The sequence below is a fragment of the Myodes glareolus genome, chromosome 27 (assembly GCF_982192425.1).
Source record: "Myodes glareolus chromosome 27, mMyoGla1.1, whole genome shotgun sequence".
Taxonomy (NCBI): Eukaryota; Metazoa; Chordata; class Mammalia; order Rodentia; family Cricetidae; genus Myodes; species Myodes glareolus.
In genome coordinates this window covers 23,018,046-23,040,211 of record NC_142052.1, presented here as the reverse complement: position 1 = coordinate 23,040,211, position 22,166 = coordinate 23,018,046, and the positions used below count along the sequence as shown (strand labels likewise).

The 22,166-nt window shown below is 40.3% G+C and overlaps 1 protein-coding gene and 1 pseudogene across 1 annotated transcript in view; both read right to left on the bottom strand.

Annotated features, from left to right (window-relative positions):
• Nucleotides 1-4,681: 4,681 nt before the first annotated feature.
• On the bottom strand, nt 4,682-8,789 carry LOC146889366 (heterogeneous nuclear ribonucleoproteins A2/B1 pseudogene; annotated as a pseudogene).
• Nucleotides 8,790-9,285: 496 nt separating this feature from the next.
• The window catches only part of Smchd1 (structural maintenance of chromosomes flexible hinge domain containing 1), a 154,911-nt gene continuing 142,030 nt past the window's right edge, over nt 9,286-22,166 (bottom strand). Inside the window, exon 48 of the mRNA XM_048436062.3 lies at nt 9,286-10,153. Within this exon, the coding sequence (XP_048292019.3) occupies nt 10,126-10,153 (28 nt within the window). The 3' untranslated portion in view covers nt 9,286-10,125. The remainder of the gene's footprint in view (nt 10,154-22,166) is intronic.

Genomic DNA, 22,166 nt, shown 5'->3' with positions numbered 1-22,166 from the left:
TATCTTTATGTGGCTTTAAAAAAACTCTATTGCTTTTATTTTTAATTTTTGCTTTTTTTTTTTGAGACAGAGTTTCTCTGTGTATCTTTGTCTGTCCTGGAGCTTACTCTGTAGATCAGGCTAGCCTCGCACTCACAGAGATTCACCTACCTCTGCTTTCTGAGTGCTAGGATTAAAGGTGTGTACCACCATGCCTGCTACTCTATTTCTTTTCTTAAGGACTTTCTCTATCCTTTTTCTTTTCTCTCAAAAGTCCTATGTATATTTTTAAACACAGTGTAAACTGTTAATATGTTTCTTTTCCATCTGAATATATCTTTACTGTATATCTATCTCTCTTTCCCTGAGCACATGAATCTGCTAACTGGCATGACTAGGATTAAAGTTGCAGCTTTGGTAGCTGGTTCTACCCCATTTCTTAGCTTCCTAGCTTCATGGCAGAGGTACAGATGGGAGTCATGTTTATTGCTACAACTTTGTGGAGTTTCTAGGTCAATGCCACCACCAACACCATTTAAGTATTTAGTGGCAGGACCTCTTAAAAGAGATGTGAGGTTTTTGTTGCTAACACTGAGCCAAGAAGCCTCTCTTAAAAGAGTCACATCTCTGCTTGCCTTTAGCAAACAGAGCCCACCTGAGAAAAGTGCCACTACCAAGAAACTGTGCTTAACTCTGTTCTTTTGTGTCTAGAGTCTCTTCCTAAGCTCTCTTGGGTTTTATGTGGCTATAGTTGCCAAATGTTTGGTACCATTTGTAGATGGAAGCTTCTGTTCTACCCAGTCCTGCCAATGTTAAGTCTCAAAGAAACACACAGAGGCTTATAGTAATTATAAACTGGTTGGCCTATTAGCTTGTGATTATTACTAACTAGCTCTTACAACTTAAATTGACCTGTAATTTTGTCTATGTTTAGCCACATGGTTTGGTATTTTTTTTTCTCAGTGCAGTGTTCTCATCTTACTTTCTCTGTGACTTCATCTCTTCCTTTCTTCTTCCCAGAATTCTCCTAGTCTTGTTGACCCACCTGTACTTCCTGCCTGGCTACTGACCAATCAGCATTTTATTAAACCAACATGAGTGACAAATCTTAACACTGTACAAGAGCATTAACTCAAAGCAATATGCTCTTCTGTTTGGTCTTGTTTTAAATCAACCATAATGTCCAGATGGAATATAGAAAAAACAATGAGTAGGACCATATACACTTAATGTATATGGGCATTTTTAATATTCATTGTGGTGTTGTGGGTTGAACTCAGGGTTTCGGCCACACTAGGGAAACTCCTCCACTAATACTCAGAACCAAAACATGTGTGTTGTTTCTGTTTGTTTGTTTTGAGATAGTATTTTACTATGTACCTCATGCTCGACTATAAAACATTTTGAAAGATTTATTTTTGTTTACAATGTATATGTTTGTATGTGAAGAGTATATGCCACACTTGTGCAAGAGCCCAAAGAAGCCAGAAAGGATGTCAGGTGCCCTGGGGCAGGAGTTACAGTCAGTTGTGAGTTGCTGAACCCTCTATAACAACAGAAAGCACTCCTAACTACTGAGTCAGCGCTGCTCCGGCTCCCATGCAGGTCTTGAGCTTTTAGTCTTCCTTCTTTGAGTGCTGAAATCGCAGGCACTAGGAACAGGGTGGGATTATGCGAGCTCCTACAGTTGTAGTGAAGATTAGCTAAGCCAAAATACATGGCCTTTAAGTATCCAGGAAGAGAAGAATGCAACTCAGCTTGGTACAACTGAGTAGCTCATGAGCCTGAGGAGAGTGTGTACAGATGCCAGTATTAAATGTCTCCATAAAGGGGACAAGCTCAGTGACAAGCTATCAGAGGTGGGTTGGAAAGGTGGGGGCTGAGGTCACTGGAAAGGTTGTGGGGGACAACACTCTGTTTTTCTTCTTATCTTAAGACAGATAGGATAACCAGAGACCTGATTTGCCTGTGTGAGTCTGAGGTCACTTCTGTTGAATATCTGTTAACACTGTTAATTATTTTTAGTGTCTCTTTTGATCTTTCAAAGTGCTTGGGATTTGAGAATAAATTATATTATGGTCATTCGAAGAGAACTGAAATGAACTGAAAGTCACATGGTGTTTGTTCAACACTTGCCTTTTTAAAGGTTAAAGCATCCTTACATGTCAGTGTAAACAGTGAAATCAGAAATCAGGACGGAGCTGCAGTGAGCATCATCTGGGCACTCAAGAGTTCGCCTGTGCTCTGACTGCCTAGTTCATTTTGAGAACTTTTGGTATTTATTTTATTAAAGAAAGAGTAGACTAGGTATGGTGGCACTTAACTGTGATTGCAGCCCTCAGAAAGCTGACGCAGGATGGTGGGTTCAAGGTCAGCCTGGCTTTTATCAGAAGACCGTTGTCCTCAACACTACAAGAAATCAATCCAGTTCCCTGAGACTGTCTTGTTTACTTGATTCTTCATGGCGCTGGATATTTACATGGGTTTTCCTTGGCCGGTTTTCTTACATTGAATCGGATTACAAATAAATACTCAGTGACGCCTCATTCTACCGCACTTTAAGCCCTCGGCCACTGCGCTCCCCTTCAACGTCCGGGCTGGCTGTGGCGCCACTGGCATCTCAGGACACTTGGTGTCGTAAGAAGACTAAGTCAACAAAAGCATTTGCTCTAGGCACATAAAAGTCTCTAATTGCTATTGACTGATAGAAAATAGGAGGTGAGGCCGTCGTTTAATATTCAGGCACCATGAGGGTCAAGGAAGAAAGTACCCTGGTTTACTATTACACTCTCGCGTCTCCTCCCAACTTTCCAAAATATAAAAACAGTGTTTAATTTCTCCACTATTCTGAGGTCATATTCTCTAAAGCGCTGTTTGGGGACACACTGGTGCCCCAATTTCTGAAAGAAATAGGAGGAGCTTTACAACAGGGGGTTCAGAACATGGTCCAGACGACCGTTCATTCGCTACTGAGGATTTAAACAGGTAAATCAGGGCCGGAACATGGCTCAGTGGTTAGGAGCACTCACTGCTCTTGCAGAGGACCAGGGTTTGGGTTCCCAGCACCCACACAGTGTCATACAACTGCCTCCAGTTGCAGGAGATCCAGTGCCCTGAAGGTTGCTACAAGCTTGGTGCACACACACTCATTCAAGGAAACACACAGACAAATAAATAAAGTCTTTGTGTTTGTTTTTCAAGACAGGGTTTCTCTGTGTAACAGCCCTGTCTGTCCTGGAACCTGCTCTGTAGCCCAGGCTGACCTCGAATTCATAGAGATCTGCCTGCCTCTGCCTCCCGAATGCTGGGATTAAAGAGTGTGCTACCACCACCCAGCAATGAAATTTAAGTAGATAAAACAGATGTTTATGGACTGAGTGTCCTATCCCCACCCAGGTCTTGCTTTATAGCCCAGAATAGTTTGGATCTTAATATGTAGCTCAGGCTGGGCTCTGACTTACCATCCTCCTTCCTGTCTCCCAAGTGTGCTGGGATGATCACTGTGACCCACACAGCAGGGCTGTGTCCTCCGGCCTTCCTGCTTACTACAGGGGATGAAGCCAACAGCTCTGCACAGCTGAACAAGCTTTCTTTCACTAAGTTGCATCTGGAGTACCCCAGATTATGTTTTTTTTTTTTAAGTGTAATGTTGTCAATAAAAGAATGTATAAATCAAGTCCAGTGGTGGTAGTGCAGGCCTTTAATCTCAGCACTCAGGAGGCAGAGGCAGGCGGATCTCTGTGAGTTCAAGAGCAGCCTGGTCTACAGAGCGAGTTCCAGGACAGCCAGGGCTACACAGAGAAACGGTGTCTCAAAAACCAAAATAAATAAATAAAGAAAGATAAAAAATAAGTGCAAATCTACCTGGACCTAGATGAGAGGTGGATCCTTTCGCCTAGCATATGCAAAGACCTGTTCCATCCCCAGCAACATACACACACACACACACACACACACACACACACACACACACAATTCAGCTCGATAAATCCTCAGAAAGAGGACTGAGCCCTACAAACATCAGTGACCATGAGACAGAACATGAGCTCCCCACGTGCCATGGTTCCTCCTGTTGTCATTATTTCTAAAGTCATGGTGGCATGCTCCCTTAGTCCCAGCACTTGGAGGCAGAGGCAGGGGACCTCTGTGAGTTCGAGGCCAGTCTGGTCTACAGAGTGAGTTCCAGGACAGAACAGAGAAACTCTGTTTCAAAACAAACAGTCATATCTATCATGACCTTGAACATACTGATTACTTTTGTTTTTCTTTTCCCTTGACAGGTATGTGTGTGTGTGCTTTCAAACATGTGGTATGTATGTGTACATATAGGCATGTTTGCAGATATGTAGGTGTGCATGGGGGTAAATGTGTTTGTGTGTAGTGCCCCAGGGTCAATGTTGGGAGTCAATTTCAAACACCTTCCACCTTGCTCGCTGAGGTAAGGTCCTGAGGTTAGACTAAGAGCTCACTGATATGACTAGTCTTTTTTGAAAGAATTATTTTTTAAGTGAAAATTTTCTTAATTTTTTATTCCTGGTACTACTAACACAGTTTCCAGGGCAATGCACCTGCTGTAATAGAAGAGAGAGAAAAGACAAAGCTACAACAGATGAAAGTCCTCAGGACTGCACACCTACACGACACTGCCTTGCATTAATCATCAGCTGCACTTTTTGCAGACTGTGGCTGTGGCTGTGGCCGTTCTGAGCAACAAGGGTCTCCTGCTTAAGCTGCAGGAGCTTTTCTGAATGTGGGTCAGCATTCCTTCTGCGGCAGATTTTCACAGTTCCTCCAATGCATTTAGGACAGCTGTCTCAAAGTAACCTGCGGCTTTCCTGGCAGTTCCTCGCTCTCTCTCCTACTTAGAACCGCAGCCTTTTTCTGCTGCTTTTTGAAAACCGTCTGCTACCATATGCACTGCTTCCAGCACCAGATCCATAGACACTGCCACGGGGACTGCCTGCGCTTCTTCCACCCAAACTGCCCCCTTCCAGGGGTCCATAATTTGATGGCTGTTGTCCACTATAATTTCCAAAGTCATTATGGTTCCCACCACCACCATAGTTACCTCCACCAAGGCTTCCTCCTTCACTGTAACTGTCATATCCTCCTTCTCCACCACCATATCCATCACCTTGGTTTCCATAGCCTGGTCCACCACCACCGTAGCCTCCCCTACTGCTGTTACCAGGACCACCACCACCATAGCTGCCACCATTACCACCTCTATAACTGCCTCTGCTGCCACCACCTCCACCACCATAGCCTCCTCTTCCACCAAGTTTCCACCATGAAAAATTACCTTCACCACCTCCAAAGTTTCCTCCACGACCCATAAAATTGCCAGATCCACCTCCAAGACCTCTCTGTGACCCTGCAGACTGCATCTCTCATTTAGAAGGGGCCCTTTGCACTCCATAGCTATGCGATTAACTGACATCATCAAAAGTCACAAAAGCAAATCCCCTCTTTTTCCCACTCTGCCTGGCTTCCATAGTTCTATGGTTCCAATCTTGCCATACTTTTCAAAGTAGTCTCTCAGGTTATGTTCTTCTGTATCCTCTTTAATACCACCAACAAAGCTTTTCTTCAGTGTTGAATGGGCACCAGGTTCTACAGAATCCTCTCTAGAAATGGCTTTCGGGTTCCCCCACAAGCCCAGCAATCTTGTGTGGCCGAGTACCCACTGCAGCATCCACCTCTTCAAGACTCAGGAAACAAAAGCCCTGGAGTGTTTGGTTGGGAATCTCTCACTACCACATAGTCTGTGTCCCATCTCTCAGAACGCTCTCTTCCGTCTGTGGCTGCAAAGTACAGACCACGAATAAAGTTTTCCCAACTGTTCTGGTTCCTTTGGAGCATGGGCCTCAATTTTGAGACCAGACTCGCCTCTTCCAACTCGAGTTCAATATGGGTTTGAAAGAATATTTCTGGGGAGCTGGAGAGATGGCTCAGAGGTTAAGAGCACTGACTGCTCTTCCAGAGGTCCTGAGTTCAATTCCAGCAACCACATGGTGGCTCACAGTCATCTATAAGGAGATTTGGTGCCCTCTTCTGGTGTGCAAGTATACATGGAAGGAATGTTGTATACATAATAAATAAATAAATTTTAAAAAAAGAATATTTCTGAAAACTTATTTATGTGTATATATGTGAGGCGGCATGACTTTATACACTGTTTGCAGTGCCCACAGAGGTCAGAGGGCATCAAACACCCTGGGACTTGAGTTCCAGGCAGTTATGAGGCACCTGCTGTGGGTGGTGGGCATGAAATCCAGGTCGTCTTACAAGAGCAGTGAGTGCTCTTAATCACCAGGCCATTCCAGCCCTGTGAAGCTAGTCTCGTTCCTTCTCCACTTCCCTAAAGCTGTTGTCTTAGTCAGGGTTTCTACTGCTATGAAGAGATGCCATGCAACTCTCAATAAAGAAAAGCATTTAATTGGGGCTGGTTTATAGTTTCAGAGGTTTAGTCCATTATCATTATGGCAGAAAGCAGGGCAGCATGTGGGCAGACATGGTCTGGAGAAGGAGCTGAGAGTTCTATATTCGGATCTGCAGGCAGCAGGAAGTGACGCCGGGCCTCTCTTGAGCACAAAACCTCAGAGCCCACCTCCAGTCACACACTTCCTACAAGTCCATGCCTACTCCAACAAGGCCACACCTATTAGTGCCACTCTCTATGGGCCAATGGGAGCCATTTTAGTCAACCCCCTAAATCTGTGATTATAGGGGGACTACCGTTCCACATTCATGTGGGTTCTGGGGACCAGGACTCCTGTCTTCACACTTAAATGACAAGCACCTAAGTACTGAACCTTCTTCCCCCATGAACACAGGCTTGTTGAAGGGAAAATTATTTTTACTCGTTCTTAGTACTTATTGATTCAAAGAAGGAAAGAAAGCAGAGAGGTATTAGACCTCTAAAGACTGCTGGTCAATTAATTCCAAGGCCTATGGGATATGGAGAGGGTGGGGTGGGGCTGGAGTGGATAGTTACAGTCAGAGTTCTGAGTGCTCACCAGTATACAGTGGAATCCAGGGAAGTGGTATGTAATTTGGGTGGAATTCTGACCTGGGCATGCTAACTTGAAAGCAAGTTGAAAATTCCAACTTTGAACAGAAGAATAAACCAGTTTTATATTCATTCAAGTACTGGGAACGGCAGGTGAATGCTCTCCCACTTAGCTACAGTCCTGTTTAACCAATGTAAACAAGTCGAGTCAATCTAAACCTCCATGTGATTCTCCTTGAACCTTTATCAATTAAACTCACTGTCCACGGTTGCTGTGGAGGGTGACCTCCCAGGACCTTGGTTGTCCTTTCACTAAGAGGACATCAGAAAGTGAGAGCCATCCTTCTAATGACGCCAAAAAATGAGTATTTTCAGCAGTTATCCTCTGTAGGGTGTGGGTTTATTGCTGGCCACTGTCCTTCCTGCCTAGAACTGAGAGCCAACAGCGAGGGGCCCATGTGTGGCTTCCTGCCCACCACCCCAGAACCCCCCAAACACACTCCCTTTCTCTTTTTACATAGTTTTCTCTTTGTCCTGAACTCTAAGACACTTAGCATCTGGCTCTTAGAGAAACATACCCACCCCATGTCTGAGAAGGAAATCTGAAGGTGGGGTGGCCCAGGCGATGACATGTGCCTACATCTTGTTGCCTGTGGGATCAAAAGTTTAGGTAACACTGGGGCACCTGCCTTCTACTGAAAAGTGGGGCCAGCTTTCTCCACGTCACCCATTGTCTGAGACGCTCTTCTACTGCTGTGAAGAGATGCCATGACCAAAGCAACTTATAAAAGGAAGAATTTAATTGGAGGTGTATGCTGTTTTTTGCTCTTTTGGCTTTTTTGGGGGGGAGGGCCTGCCACCCAGCTCCCAAATAAATCACATACAGTCTTTCTTATAAATCTTAGTCTTTCTTATAAATGCTCGGTCTCAGTTTGGCTTGCTTTTAGCCTGCTTTCCTTAACTCAGATTATCCCATCCATCTTTTGCCTCTGCACTTTTACCTTTCTCTGTTTCTGTGTATACCTTTCATTATTTCTTACTCTGTAGCTTGCTGTGTGGCTGTGCGGTCGGCCCCTAGGGTCCTCCTCTCCTGTTTGCCCCTTCTTTTCCTCCTCCCAGATTTCTGCCTGCCAGCCAAGCCTTCCTTTCTCCTGCCTCACTATTGGCCTTCAGCTCTTTATATTAGACCATCAGGTGTCTTAAACAGGCAAAGAAATAATAGCTTTGGAGTTAAAATAATGTAACATAAAAGAATGCAACACATCTTTGCATCATTAAAGCAAATGTTCCACAGTATAAACAAATATAACATATCTTAAACTAATATTCTACAACAGGCTTGCTTACATTTTAGAGGGTTAGTTCATGGTTATCATGGTGGGAAGCAGACAGAAAAAAAAAAAAAACAACCAGAAAACAGAAAAGAAACTGGCTCAGGGTTAAAGGAAGTGGGCCTGGAGGCTCAAGGTTTACTTTTGAAGGTTCTGAGTACCAAACCAGGCTGGCTGAATTTTCACAATCATTCCAGACATTTTCAAGTCTTTTATTAGTTCTCTGGTCACTGGTATTTGTGTTGAACTCTGCACAACTGCGTTGAGGAAATGTGTATTTCTCACATTACTGAGTCTTTCCGGTTATCTGGGATGCAGAGTTCATGGAGGATCTCTTTAGTTACGCTTTCCTTTTTTCTCTTCTTCATTCTCACTCCTTTCCTGGGCTTTTCATCTTCAAGGTCGACGTGCCTATTACTTTTCTCTTCTGCTTCTCTCTCACTCTTGACAAATAATCCATTCCACATTCACTAAAGCTTTCTCTCAAATTCCCTCGCTCCAACCCTTTTCAACAGTTTAAAGATTCAGAGACTTCTCAGCTAGAGCAGCGTTGCCTTTGTCCTTTGCCAAGCGGGTACTGCATGGCTTGCTGACCAACACGAATTAGTTTGCAGAGGGGTAAGCACATGAGTTCTGGCCGTCAGCTCTCATTCCTCAATATGACAGAACCATAAAAATTAGAAGATCTAATTTTTAGATCTTCTAAGACAGGGTCTCACATAGCCTTGAACTTGCTATATATCCAAGCTTGGCCTTGGATCTTGATCTTTTGGCTTTCAAATCCCCAGTATTAGGATTACAGGAGTGTTCTTCCACGGCCAGGAAGCCAGTCTTCATGGCAACTAATTCTATTATTGCTGTTTTATTTCTTTCTTCAACATATTGAGTCTAACAACACAGGGGAGCTGTGTCAATACTTCTTACTAAGGTAGCTCATACAGAAGAAATAAAGGAAAACACTAATTTGGGAGGAGAAATGACAGTTTATTAACCTTGCTGCATAATCAAAAAGGATTAAAAAACATACATTTCCTGGGACAGAAAACTGTACCAAAAGTATTCCTTACAAAATAACATCACAGACCCAAAAGTGTTGAACTTATGGAGACACACACAGCATATGTTAGTTTGGGTTAATACACAATTTAAATGTTTATACAACAGCTTGCTAACAAACTCATATTGCATTCATGTATATTTTCTTTAACCTCTTAAAAATAGCAGTAAAAAATTAGAAAATAATGTAAATGAAGAATTAAAGCTGGGGCTATAGGTCTAGTATTAATAAATTCAAATATTACTTATAAAAATTGCGCACCTTACTTATATCCAGGATACAATCTTCAGGCTCTCCTATCACCATCTATTAATTTTTCATGTAAATTCCCAGACACCTGTACTTTCTCCATTTTAATGCAGAATTCAACTTTCCACACATATTTACAATTAAATATCTAGCTCTAGAACTTCCTTACACAAAAACACAAAATGTGTTTGTTAAATAAGTTCACAAAGAAGCAATAAAAAAGGTTATTTTTAAGAAACAGTTCTCATACAGCCATGATTATGCTGAGAAACAGGAGGTTTACACATCTTCAGGGTGAGAAATGCTTCCGTGCCAGCTTGGCCAACTGTGGTTTAGAATGTACACTTGCAAGCTAACACCCAAAGGACATGATGGCTGGAATCATTCCAGTAAATTTGTAGAGCCCAATGAGACTCTGTCACTGAACAGCTGCTTCCAGGCCCATCTGGAGGAACAGGAAATTCTTGCTAGGATTCCTGTACTATCTTCAGGAATGCTCAGTTTGGTACATCACCTTTTGGTCTTCTGAAAGAGATAAAGAAGCAAGGTACTCTTAATGAGCTCACTGGTCTTTATTCCCCACCTCCTTTCATGCAATCCTGGTTGAAGCAGAAAGACAAAAACCATGATTTATATACCAGTGACTTACTCGCCTAAATTCCCTGATCATTTCAGAATGCTTAGATATCACATGGAATTATGCTCTAACTCTGATCCCTAGTATAAACAACAATACAATCTTTATCTAGTAATCACACACATCTCATATGCATGCAAACAATCAGTAATCAGTGTGTGCTATGTCTATAGATACAATATGAATTCCAGTTCTCTGAGCAGTACAATCTGAGATAAAAACTGCACATTATTTACTACCTCACTGTTCCCGTTTTAAATAAAAACTATGACTTCAAGAACTGGCTGGGGATGCAGATGAGTGCAGAGAGGTTTGCCTAGTTTGTGTGAGGCCATGGCCTCAGCGCCCAACAGCCTCAGCTGCTCTCTGACCACCCCAGCTCTCACATACACAATAAGTGCCTTGGTATGTATGTATTTTTATGCAGATACAACTGAATACCAAATTTTCTGATGACGGTTCCTCGAAACAGAGATAAACATTTTAAAAAAGGTTAACTTATGATTATAAAAGTATCTACATTTGTGTGCTTTAGTGTATATGCCTGTGCATGCCTGAGTTATATGTGTGCATCACATGCACACAGGATCACAGAGATCAGGAGAGGTGTCTAATTCCCTGAAACTGGAGCTACAGACAATGGTGAGCCATCATGTCCTGCTCTCAAGAACAAGTGTTCTTGACCACCAAGCCCTTTACTGAATAACAAAACCCCATCTCAAGTATAAACTAAGAGTCATGTGCGTTCATAACACCCTTTAAACTCAGACACTCCTGTAATGATATTTCATTTGTATTTTAATAAATATAGCACGCCTGGGGATCAGGAGAGCAAAACAGCCACACTGGTCAGTTTTACAGACCAGGCAGTGGTGACACACACCTTTAATCCCAGTAGCCACACTAGTTTGCCATAGAAACAGGGTGGTGCATGCCTTTAATCCAAGCTCTAGAGAGGAATATAAGATGGGAGGAGATAGCTCTCACACTAAGTCTCATTCTGAGATCCTGGAGACAGTATTGTCAGACTGAGGTAGAGCTAAGAGTCAGTGGTTGACTGTTTTGCTTTTCTGACCTTCGGGTTGTTTTATTTATTAAAATACAAATGAAATATCACCACACACTCCTCAAATATCATGGTTAAGTTATAGTTCTGTAATGTTTCATAGAATATAAAGTGTTTTTTTTCTAGCTAGTGATGTATTGGGGTTGATGAAACATGATATGGGATTTTTGTTAAATTAGCACAAACAAGTAAAAAATTTACAAATACATAAATCCAATCTGGTATTTGAATACTGTTAAGGATATTTCGGGCCAGCAGGTAACATGACAACTTGAGCTTGATCCCCAGGGTCGGCACTGTGGAAGGCAGCTGAACCACTCTCTGACTTCCATAAGCGGACCATGGAGTTCAAGGAAACAAAACTAATTTCAAAATACTTAGCTTCAAACACTCTCACATTGACAAAAGTTGAAAGGACAGGCTGAGGGCGGGATGAGAAGTCACTAATCAGTCATTTAGACAATTTTTCCTTGCGTGTTGTTTAACAAAAGACACAAAGGATTCAAAGGGAGGAGATTCCACCAATGCCTTTAACCCTAACACCACTGCATTAAACAAGGACAGCTAATTTTCTATATGAGCTTCTTCCTATATACTAAAGGCCATATTGGCAAATGTAGTTCTTTAAAAATGTTTTTCTCTATGCAAGCATTTATATCTTCCTTAGAGATCATATAAATTCACCGTGCCGCCTCTTTCTTTCTCCCATCAGTCCCTGTGCTGGGTGCTAAGGATCCATGTTCTCTCACTCCTCCCCGGGAAACCACTTTATACACCATACACACATTTCCTTTCCTGTGCCATTTTCTTCTCTCAGGTCTTTTAGTAGTCTGAATTAGTTTTCGGTGTCCCCTGACTCTTCACATTTCCCTACTTCTCACTGAAGTTTTTAGATTTTAGTTCTTTTACTGTGACCTCTTTCTATAAAGGTACCCTAGCCATTCCTATCTGTTACTTTGTAATCCTATTTTTTTTTTTTAATTTCTTTTGGTTTTTCGAGACAGAGTTTCTCTGTGTAGCTCTGGCTGTCTGGAACTTGCTCTGCAGACCAAGCCTGTCCTTGAACTCATGGAGATCCTTCTGGCTCTACCTTCCATGTGCTGGGATTAAAGCCACACCACCACTGCCCAGCATGATCATGGGGGTTGTTTTTTTCTAGTTATTTTTCTGCTTATGTTGCCGGCTCTTTTCCCATGATGACTCTGGATTGTATTTACATTTAAGAAAAAGGATTGCTGCTGGCTTAGACTTTGTCTGCTGCCATAAAATCCAAATTGTTTCCCCACTCAGTAGCTTCTGAGTGAAAACTGGAAGCGACACAGGGCAGAGCAGGGTAGCGGGGCTGCAGCTTTGCTTTCACTGTGGTGAAGAGTCAATTACCAGTAGCTGGTCTCTAGAAGAAACATCAGACGGGTCTCTGGTCTCTCAGCAGCTGCACCAGGGCATCACATCGCTAAGCGGCAGCCCCGCCCACTTACGCACGGAGACAGAACAAGCTGTTCAGTGTCACTAGTGCATTCCAGCTGCTGCTCCTGTCTCCTCAGCCTCCTCCCACTACCCCTTGTGGCTGGATCACTTTTGGGGGGAGCTCTATCAAACTGTTTCCCATTTCTAAACTACTTCCTGATCTCTTGGCCTCTAGAATATTCCCTCCTTGCCTCTCGTCCTGTTAGTTTCAGGAAGCTTTCCTTGAATTTAGGCAGTATAAAGATAGTTTCAGGCATGGAAGAGATTCACTCTTCTTTGTCACATTTTTTCCTAAGAAAGTTATGACAGAAAAACCCAGAACCAAGACATTCAACCCAGGAGTAGTCTTCCCAAGATACAGCATGGCAGGAAGCCCACAGCAACTAGCACTAGCTTGGGAGGAATATGATGTGATCAAGATATACAGTGAAAGAAACAAAAAAGACAACTAAAAGCCAGAAAAATCAGCATACAGGAAGTCTAAGTAACAAATAGAATAAAATTTAGAACGACTTTAAGAATGACAGAGCACAGAGATTTATTTCCATCTGATGTTTGGGACTGGTGGCCTATGTACAGGTCATGACATCATGATCACACAGCTGACAAAATCTGCTCAACTCTGTCTAAAGCTGTTAAAGACAGAGTCCAGTGTTATTTTATTTGTTAGATTTACTTATTTTAAGTACCTTGCTTGCATGTATGTATGTGTCCTCATGTGCATGCATGGTGGCTGTGGACGTTAGAAGACACTGGATCCCCAGGAACTGGAGTCACAGAATGTTGTGAGCTGCCATGTGAGTTCTTTATAAGAACAAGAGCTCTTAACTACTGAGGTGTCTCTTCAGCCCCAGTTCATTAAAAAAAAAAAAAAAAGGAGAGGCTAGAGAGTTGGCTCAAGGTTTAAAAGTATGTGCTGTTATTTGTAGAGGACCTGGGTTTTGTCCCCAGTACCCTGCGGTGAGCCATCCGTAAACTCTAATCCAAGGACATCTGACTTCCTCTTTGGGTCTCTGAGGGTAACTAGGCAACCATGTGGTGCACATACACACAGGTATGTAGGCAAGGACACTCATACACATAAAAAAAAAATCAATAAAACTTAAAAAAGGGAGGCCACAACAGGATGACACTCAGAGGCTGCATCTCAGGGATGAAATGGGAAAGACACACAAGCCCATGAATCAGTACTGTAAGCTCTTTCTAGAGCGCTACTGCCCAACACAGAAGCTGGACTTGCAATGTAATCAGTTGTAGCTGAGATTAGGTATCTTGTGAATTTCAAAGACCTTGCATGAAAACAAAATGTAAATAATTCATTAATCATTTTAACACTGAATCAAGGCACGGTGGTGGCATGCCTTTAATTCCAGCATGTGGGGCAGAGGTGGGGGAGATCTCTGTAAGTGTGCAGACAGCAAGGTGCACAGTAAGTTATAGGGCAGCCTCGTCTACACAGTGAGACCTCAAAAACTAAAATTTCCTTTACAATGTTTACATGTTTAAACAGTATTTTAGATACATATGTGGCTTATGTTACCTAGTACACTGTAAGTCTTAACCTTTAATTTTTATTCATGCATGACTTTGGTTGAAGGTAATACACTATTATTCTAACTATGACTACTAACAACTACTAAACAATTTTAAACCTTATCTCTTCCAGATTATTGTAAAATCTTCCTGTGGGGAAAATGAGATAAGGATGTCTCACTTAATAGTATTCTGGATTGGCCTCTGGTGAGAAAATTGGGAATTCTTAAAGTTATTAAAGGAATTAGTTAAAGAGTTTTTTCTCCTACACTAAAGAATGGAAAACACAATTACAACAGAGAAAGTTAGGTCTTTGTATGATTACATAATGCATATCTTTAAAATGGAACAATTAAATTTGGGATAATCAACTGGGATTGACATACTATTAATTATCATTTTGATAATCCTTGCTGTCATTTTGATAATTCTTGTTATCTCTTAAAAAGTTGTTTGGGGCCGGGTGATGGTAGCACATGCCTTTAATCCCAGCACCTGGAAGGCAGAGGCAGGTGGATCAAGAGCTAGTTCCAGGATAGGTTACAAAGATCCAGAGAAACCCTGTCTTCAAAAACAAAAAACAAAAAAGTTGTTTGGTATGAGTGGCAAGATACAGGCCTTAGAAAAACTTTATAAAACAGGTCACTGACATATTCAAATCCAGACAGGAATTTAAAGGAGAACCAATTTCAGCATTGTTGCCAGGGTAAGGATAGAGAGGAACAATTTAAGATTTTCAAACAACGAACCTTAATATATGCAGTAACCTTACAGGAATTGCCAAATGATAGAGGCTCTGTAAGAGCTGACTGGACTCCTGTGGCAATGTTAGATTTAAAGAGATTAAAGGAAGTGATAGTCTCATATAGTATGCATTCACTTTTTGTGAAGCAAATGTTAAACTCATGGTCAACCTGTAATAGAATTATCCCTCAAAACTGGAGAGATTTGGTTACAGCAGTCTTGGAGCCTGATCCACAATTACCATGGAGGACCTGGTTCAAAGAAGAAGCTAAGAACGCTGAACAATGGAGAACTAGAGGTATGGAAGTCTCCCGAGATCAACTTCTTGGAGAAGGAGATTAGTCTAATATAGAGAGGCAATTCCTATATAATGGCCACAACATAGCTTTGTGCTGTGCAGAAGCTCTGAATGCTTGAAACAGAACTGAAGAAGGAAAGAAGATTGAATCATTAAATAAAGTCATACAGGGCCCAAAAGAAATCTTCTTACAAAGACTGACATAAGTAAATAGAATGATACCAAAATCAGAAGCTAGATAAAATAATAATTAAATCTATGGCTTTTAAAATGCTAATTCTCAATGCAAGGATAATTAGGCCATTAAAGGAAAGATCAGTGCCCTTGGAAGAAGGAATGTGAGATATACTGAATCTCATGACCATGATGATGCTTGGATAGGAGAGGTGATTTCCAGAGGTTTGAGGAAAAATGGAAATATCAAGGGTTTCACTTGTGGCAAACAAGGTCACCTTAAAAGGGACTGTAAACAGGGTGTTCCCAGAAACTATGTTATTTCTAAGCATAATCCAAACAGAATGCTTCTCCTTTCTGGATTATGCAGGTGTGACAAAGGCAGGCAATGGACTAATGAATGTAGTTCAACAAGACCATTCAAGATAACCCTTTCCCATTGGGAAACTCCTTGAGAGGCCTCTTGAAGGCCCCCATATTAAATCAAGTTCAGTTGTTTCCTATCATCCTGGAGAAGTCTTCCCAGAGCAATCAAAGAACCTAATGTCTATTGTAAGAAACCATATTGCCCTGGATGATAGAAAAGAGAACAAAAAATTCAGAAGAAACCATAAAGTGAATATTTTGGTAAACTTCTATATATGAACAAAGACCAAAATTAAAAAAATACAAACAAATGACATTGTCATTGATGTTCTGGTAGGTACAGGTGCAGATGTAACAATAGTTGTATCAGAATTCTGCCATCCAAATTGGCCTCTTCAGGAGGTAAATGTTCAGCTTTTAGGGATTGAAACTCCAATCAGGTAAAAGAGAGCACGAGATGGGTTGAATATATAGGGCCAGAAGAATAAAGAGGAAAATTAAAGCCATATGTAGCTAACAGCAATTTCTGGGGACGTGATTTGTTACAGCAATGAAATACTCAGATTAATATTCCCCCAATCCCAGAAACAAACCATACATTAACATATGTTTCTGGGAAAAAATATTAGAAGGTTATTATAAAGAACCAACCCTTCAGGCTATACAGGAACAGGTCACAAATGTAGTAGAAAGAATGTTTAAAGAATTAAAAGAATATTTTGCCTTACTGGGGATTACAAATTGCTCCTGAAAAAAATGAGATGATTTTATTAATTATTTAGGATATAAAATAGATTTACAAAAAGTTAGACCCCAAAAGGTGCAAATTAGGAGAGACTAATGCAGATTCTTAATGACTTCCAAAGATTGCTAGGAGACATTTTTACCTAAGGCCCAATATTGGAACTAAAAAATGAACTGAGTAATTTGTTTAAAACCTTAGAAGGTGACAAGGACTTAAAGAGTCCCAAGAAATTATCAGCTAAAGTTAAGAGAGAATTGGTTTTGGTGGAAGAGAAATTGCAGGAGACACATGTGGATCATGTGGATCCAAAGCTTCAGCTTTGAACATTCTGATCATATTGCCCTCCTAGCATTCCCTTACAGTAAATCTAATGCAGAGGGAAGATATTATCTTAGAATGAATCTTTTTAAAACCTTATGTGGAAAAAGGTCTCTGAGTTAAATCTAAAAGGAAAATTGAGACTTTGTCAATTAGCAGGAATAGGCCCAAGAGAAATTGTAGTACCTTTTAATAATGATAAAATTGTCAAATTATGGGAAGAAAGTGAACCCTGGCAAAGAGCTTGCAGTGATTTTTTTTTGAAGAGATTAACAACAAATATACCAAAAACAAGAAATTTCAACTTATAAAGAGAACTAACTGACTCTTTCCTCGCATTGTATGAAAAAAGATCAATATCTGGAGTCCCTACCCTCTATACTGATGCAAATAAATTTAAGAGAAGTAGATCTATGTCCTAATGAGTCTGTTAAAAAGTCAGAATCATATGCTATTCTCATGGTACTAATGGATTTTATGGAACCTCTTAACAGTTACTAAATCACAATAAGCAGAAAGAGTTGTTTTGCATTTTGATACCTCCGCGTCTATACCAGATGATAAAGAATTGACTTTACTATTTATTTAGTTACAAGAAATAATCAGGACTAGGAATCATCCCATATACGTAACACACATCTGATCCCATATGGGTCTGCCAGGTCCTCTAGCACAAGGTAATGAAGAAATTGATCAACTATTGAATGGAAATGTGCTGGAGGCCTCAGTTTTAAAAAAAACTTCTCCATCACATGGCAACAAGCCAAGGAAATTATAAGAAAATGTCCTATTTGTTCTCTATACAACCAAATACCATAACCTGCAGGAAGTAACCCAAAGGGTACTCAAAGAAATGAAATATGGCAGATGGATGTGTTCCATTGTGTAGAATTTGGAAAACTAAAATATGTACACCACACTATTGATACCTATATTCAGGTTTTCAGTGGGCAATTGCTTTGAGTTTGGAAAAGACTGATTTTGGTAATCATATATTTGCTAGGAGTTATGGCCATCATGGGTATACCTGTACAAATAAAGACAGAAAATGCTCTAATATATATCTCTAAGAAAATAAAACAGTTCTTTGTTCATTATAATATAAAGCATGTTACAGGTATACCACAAAACCCTACAGGGCAGACAGTTATAGAAGGATCAAAATGAACTCTAAGGAATATGTCAAATAAACAGAAAGGGGTAACAGAGACACATAGACATAGACTGCATAATGCTTTATTAACTTTGAATTTTCTAAATGTTAATGAGAAAGGAATAACAGCTGTGGAGAGACATTGGATAGTAGAAAAAAAAAACTATGGAATGAAATCAGTCGGTATACCTTAAAGATGTGTTTACCTCAGAATGAAAACTAGGACATATGTTTCATTGAGGAACAGGTTTTGCAAAAAGAAAAACTATCATCAAAATTGATAAAGATTCGATTTGAACAAGAGACACCTCTTAATTAGAAGAGATGACAGTTCATCAAGCACCATGGTTATTTAATCTGAACTAACCTATAAAACTAACAAATGCTTTTCATTTGATCAGATGCAACTTGCCAAAAGGGAACCTCCCCAAAACTAGGGTTAGGGAAGGATTTTGTTTCTGTCCTTTCAGGAGAATTAAAGGCATCCAGCTAAGTAATTCAAAGACCACTGGACATCTGAAGAAAAAGAACAAATCATCCAGAAAAAAATATGCCAAGAAAAACAGTAAGCTGACCTATTGGTATATCTCATTTCAAACCAGACAAAATTTCATAAATCTTCCCAAATACTTATTTCTGCTATTCTCTACAGACATACAATGCAAATGGTCTTTTTGTAGTCCTAGTCCAATTAAAGATTAAAGTTGGCTTTGGAGTTGAAGTGTGGCTCTTTCCTTCTCTAAACCCAAGCACACCTATTAAAGTGAAATCCAAAACTTCTGTCTCATGTCAGAAGAGCCACCTGATATGGGACAGAAGAAAAACTTTAAGTTGATTTTTCAAACTTTTTTTTTGTCATGATAATAATGGTCATATAGTGTAGGCATGAAATTAATGGTCATATAGAGTACTAATTCTAGAAAAAGGCTTTATCTACCTTCCTGTACATGATTTCAGGTTTGAGTCTCTATCAGTTTTCTGCAGTGAACTATGCCCACACTTAAGAGTGACTCTGAAGTTTCCAAAAGAAGAATGGAACCCCACAATGACGATTCGCCCAGAACTGTAACACCACTAAGCTGAAAAACACCACTGAAAGATTGGCTTTGTTCAGTACAATGTCCATCAAAATCCAAGGAAAATTCTTAAAGACCTCAAAAGAATGGTACTCAACTTCATATAGAAAAGCAAAAAACCCGGGACAGCAAAAACAATCCTATACAATAAAAGAACTTCTGGAGGTATCACAATCCCTGACTTCAAACTCTACTACAGAGCTACAGTACTGAAAACAGCCTGGTATAGGTATAAGAACAGAGAGGAGGACCAATGGAACCTAATAAGTCCCAGATATCAGTCCACACATCTTCAAACACCCGATCTTTGATAAAGAAGCAAAAAATATCAAATGGAAAAAAGAAAGCATATTTAACAAGTGGTGATGGCATAACTGGATATCAACATGTAGAAGAATGAAAATAGACCCATATCTATCACCATGCACAAAACTCAAGTCCAAATGGATCAAAGACCTCAACATAAAGCCAGGCACACTGAACCTTATAAAAGAGAAAGTGGGAAGTACACTTGAACACACTGGCACAGGGAACCACTTCCTAAATATAACCCCAGCAGCACAGACACTGAGAGAAACAATTAATAAATGGGACCTCCTGAAACTGAAAAGCTTCTGTAAAGCAAAGGACACGGTCAACAAGACAAAACAACAGCCTACAGAATGGGAAAAGATCTTCACTAACCCCACATCAGTCAGAGGTCTGATCTACAAAATATACAAAGAACTCAAGAAATTGGACACCAAAAGAACACATAATCCAATAAAAAAATGGAGTACAGACCTGAACAGAGAACTCTCAAGAGAGGAACCTAAAATGGCTGAAAGACACTTAAGGAAATGTTCAACATCCTTAGTCATCAGAGAAATGCAAATCAAAACAACTCTGAGATTCCATCTTACATCTGTAAGAATGGTCAAGATCAAAAACACTAATGACAACTTATGCTGGAGAGGTTGTGGGGAAAGAGGAACACTCCTGCATTGCTGGTGAAAGTGCAAGCTGGTACAACTCCTTTGGATGTCAGTGTGGCGATTTCTCAGAAAATTAGGAAACAACCTTCCTCAAGACCCAGTAATACCACTTTTGGGTATATATCCAAAGGATGCTCAATTGTGCCACAAGGACATGTGCTCAACTATGTTCACAGCAGCTTTGTTCGCCATAGCCAGAGCCTGGAAACAACTTAAATGCCCCTCGACATGGGTAAGGAAAATGTGGTACATTTACACAATGGAGAATTTACACAGCAGAAAATTACAAAATGGAGAATTTACACAGCAGAAAAAAAATAATGACAGCTTGAATTTTGTAGGAAAATGGATGGAGCTAGAAAACATTATTTTAAGTGAGGTAACCCAGACACAGAAAGACAATTATTACATGTACTCACTCATAGGTGGTTTTTAAACATAAATCAAAGAAAGCCAGCCTACAAACCACAATCCTAGAGAACTTAGACAACAATGTGGACACTAAGAGATACTTATACAGATCTATGTGGGAAGTAGAAAGTATAAAAAGACAAGATCTCCTGAGTAAATTGGGAGCATTGGGGACCTTGGGGGAGGTTTGAAGGGGGAAGAAGAGAGGCAGGGAGGGGAGCAGAGAAAAATAATGTATAAAAAAAGAAAGATCGGCTTTGGACTACAAACTGCTCAGAACAACTTCGAGTTGGCTAGCTGAGATGATCCAGTCTTCAGACTACTCTAGCCAGTCTTGAGACAAACCCTGTACTTTCTCATTACACAGAGACTGAATAATAAATGATATAGCTACCTTTCCCAGGATTGGACAATTAACCCAAATTTTTCTTTTCAGGATGTGCTAAAGATGACGTTTCCCCCAGACAGCAGGAAGTAATTTAAGAACACGACACTCACATTCCCCAAAAGTGGGGTTGGTGACTTTTGATCTTTTATTGGGTTATGGATATTTGTCATTGTTATTTGACCATTGGCAATGGTCAGGAAAAAAAGCTAAACAAAGGAGGTAAGATTCAGTGTTCTTATTTGGAATAAATAAAGGAAGCTACAGATATGATAGGATATAAAGATATCCTTTATATCCTATCATAAAAAAGAAAAAAGGAAAGATATAGATAGAAGATAAAAAGGCAGATTACTGAATCTACTTTCAAAAGCCACTACTAGTTTTAAATACTTTACATTGGATTGGACTTTTGTATATTGTATACAAATTTGAGATTAGATTTTTAGAATATACATTTCTAGTCTTGTTCAAGATACTATACCTATACAGTTCATTTAACAACGCAACGCAAATTTCTAGAAGTCATTGAAAGTTATTATTATCAACTATTTAGGATAAGGAAATGCAGGTTAATAGTCACCTACTACAAATAAACTTATAGTCATATTAGCTGTGCTTTCGAGGTCAAACAGAAATATTTTAGATATAAAGGTTATCACTTCAGAGATCTACAGTGTATGGCATTTAAGATGTTTCAATAACTTTTTTTTTTAAATGACAATGAGACATGTCTGCTCCTGGCAGCACTACTCTACTTGGGAGAGGACGATGGGCACTGGAGAAACTCCACATGGAGTTTCCTTTCTTTGTGGCAAAAGTAAGCCATTGGGCAAGAAAATGCCCTTGCCTTGATTGCTGATGGTATGCTGTCCAAACCGGACAGCAGGGCACAAAGGAGAGTAACTCCAAAGCCTTGCCAAGGCAGAACAGTCCTCAAAAATCCTACTTCACAGAAAAGTCTGTCAAATATTCTAGGCCTGTAGGCCAAAGATGGATGTCCCCAACATTGCAGAGGAACCTTGCGTGACTGTCCAGGCAGCCAGCTGTTTCTGTCATTTCTCACATTTTTTTTTTTGAAGTTGCTGGCTGATACTTCCTGCTTACTCAGTTAATATTATTTCCTTCTCGGGTCTCTGAGGGAGTAGAAGACTAGAAAGTTACAGTCTTCCTTGTTTACAGACTCAGAAA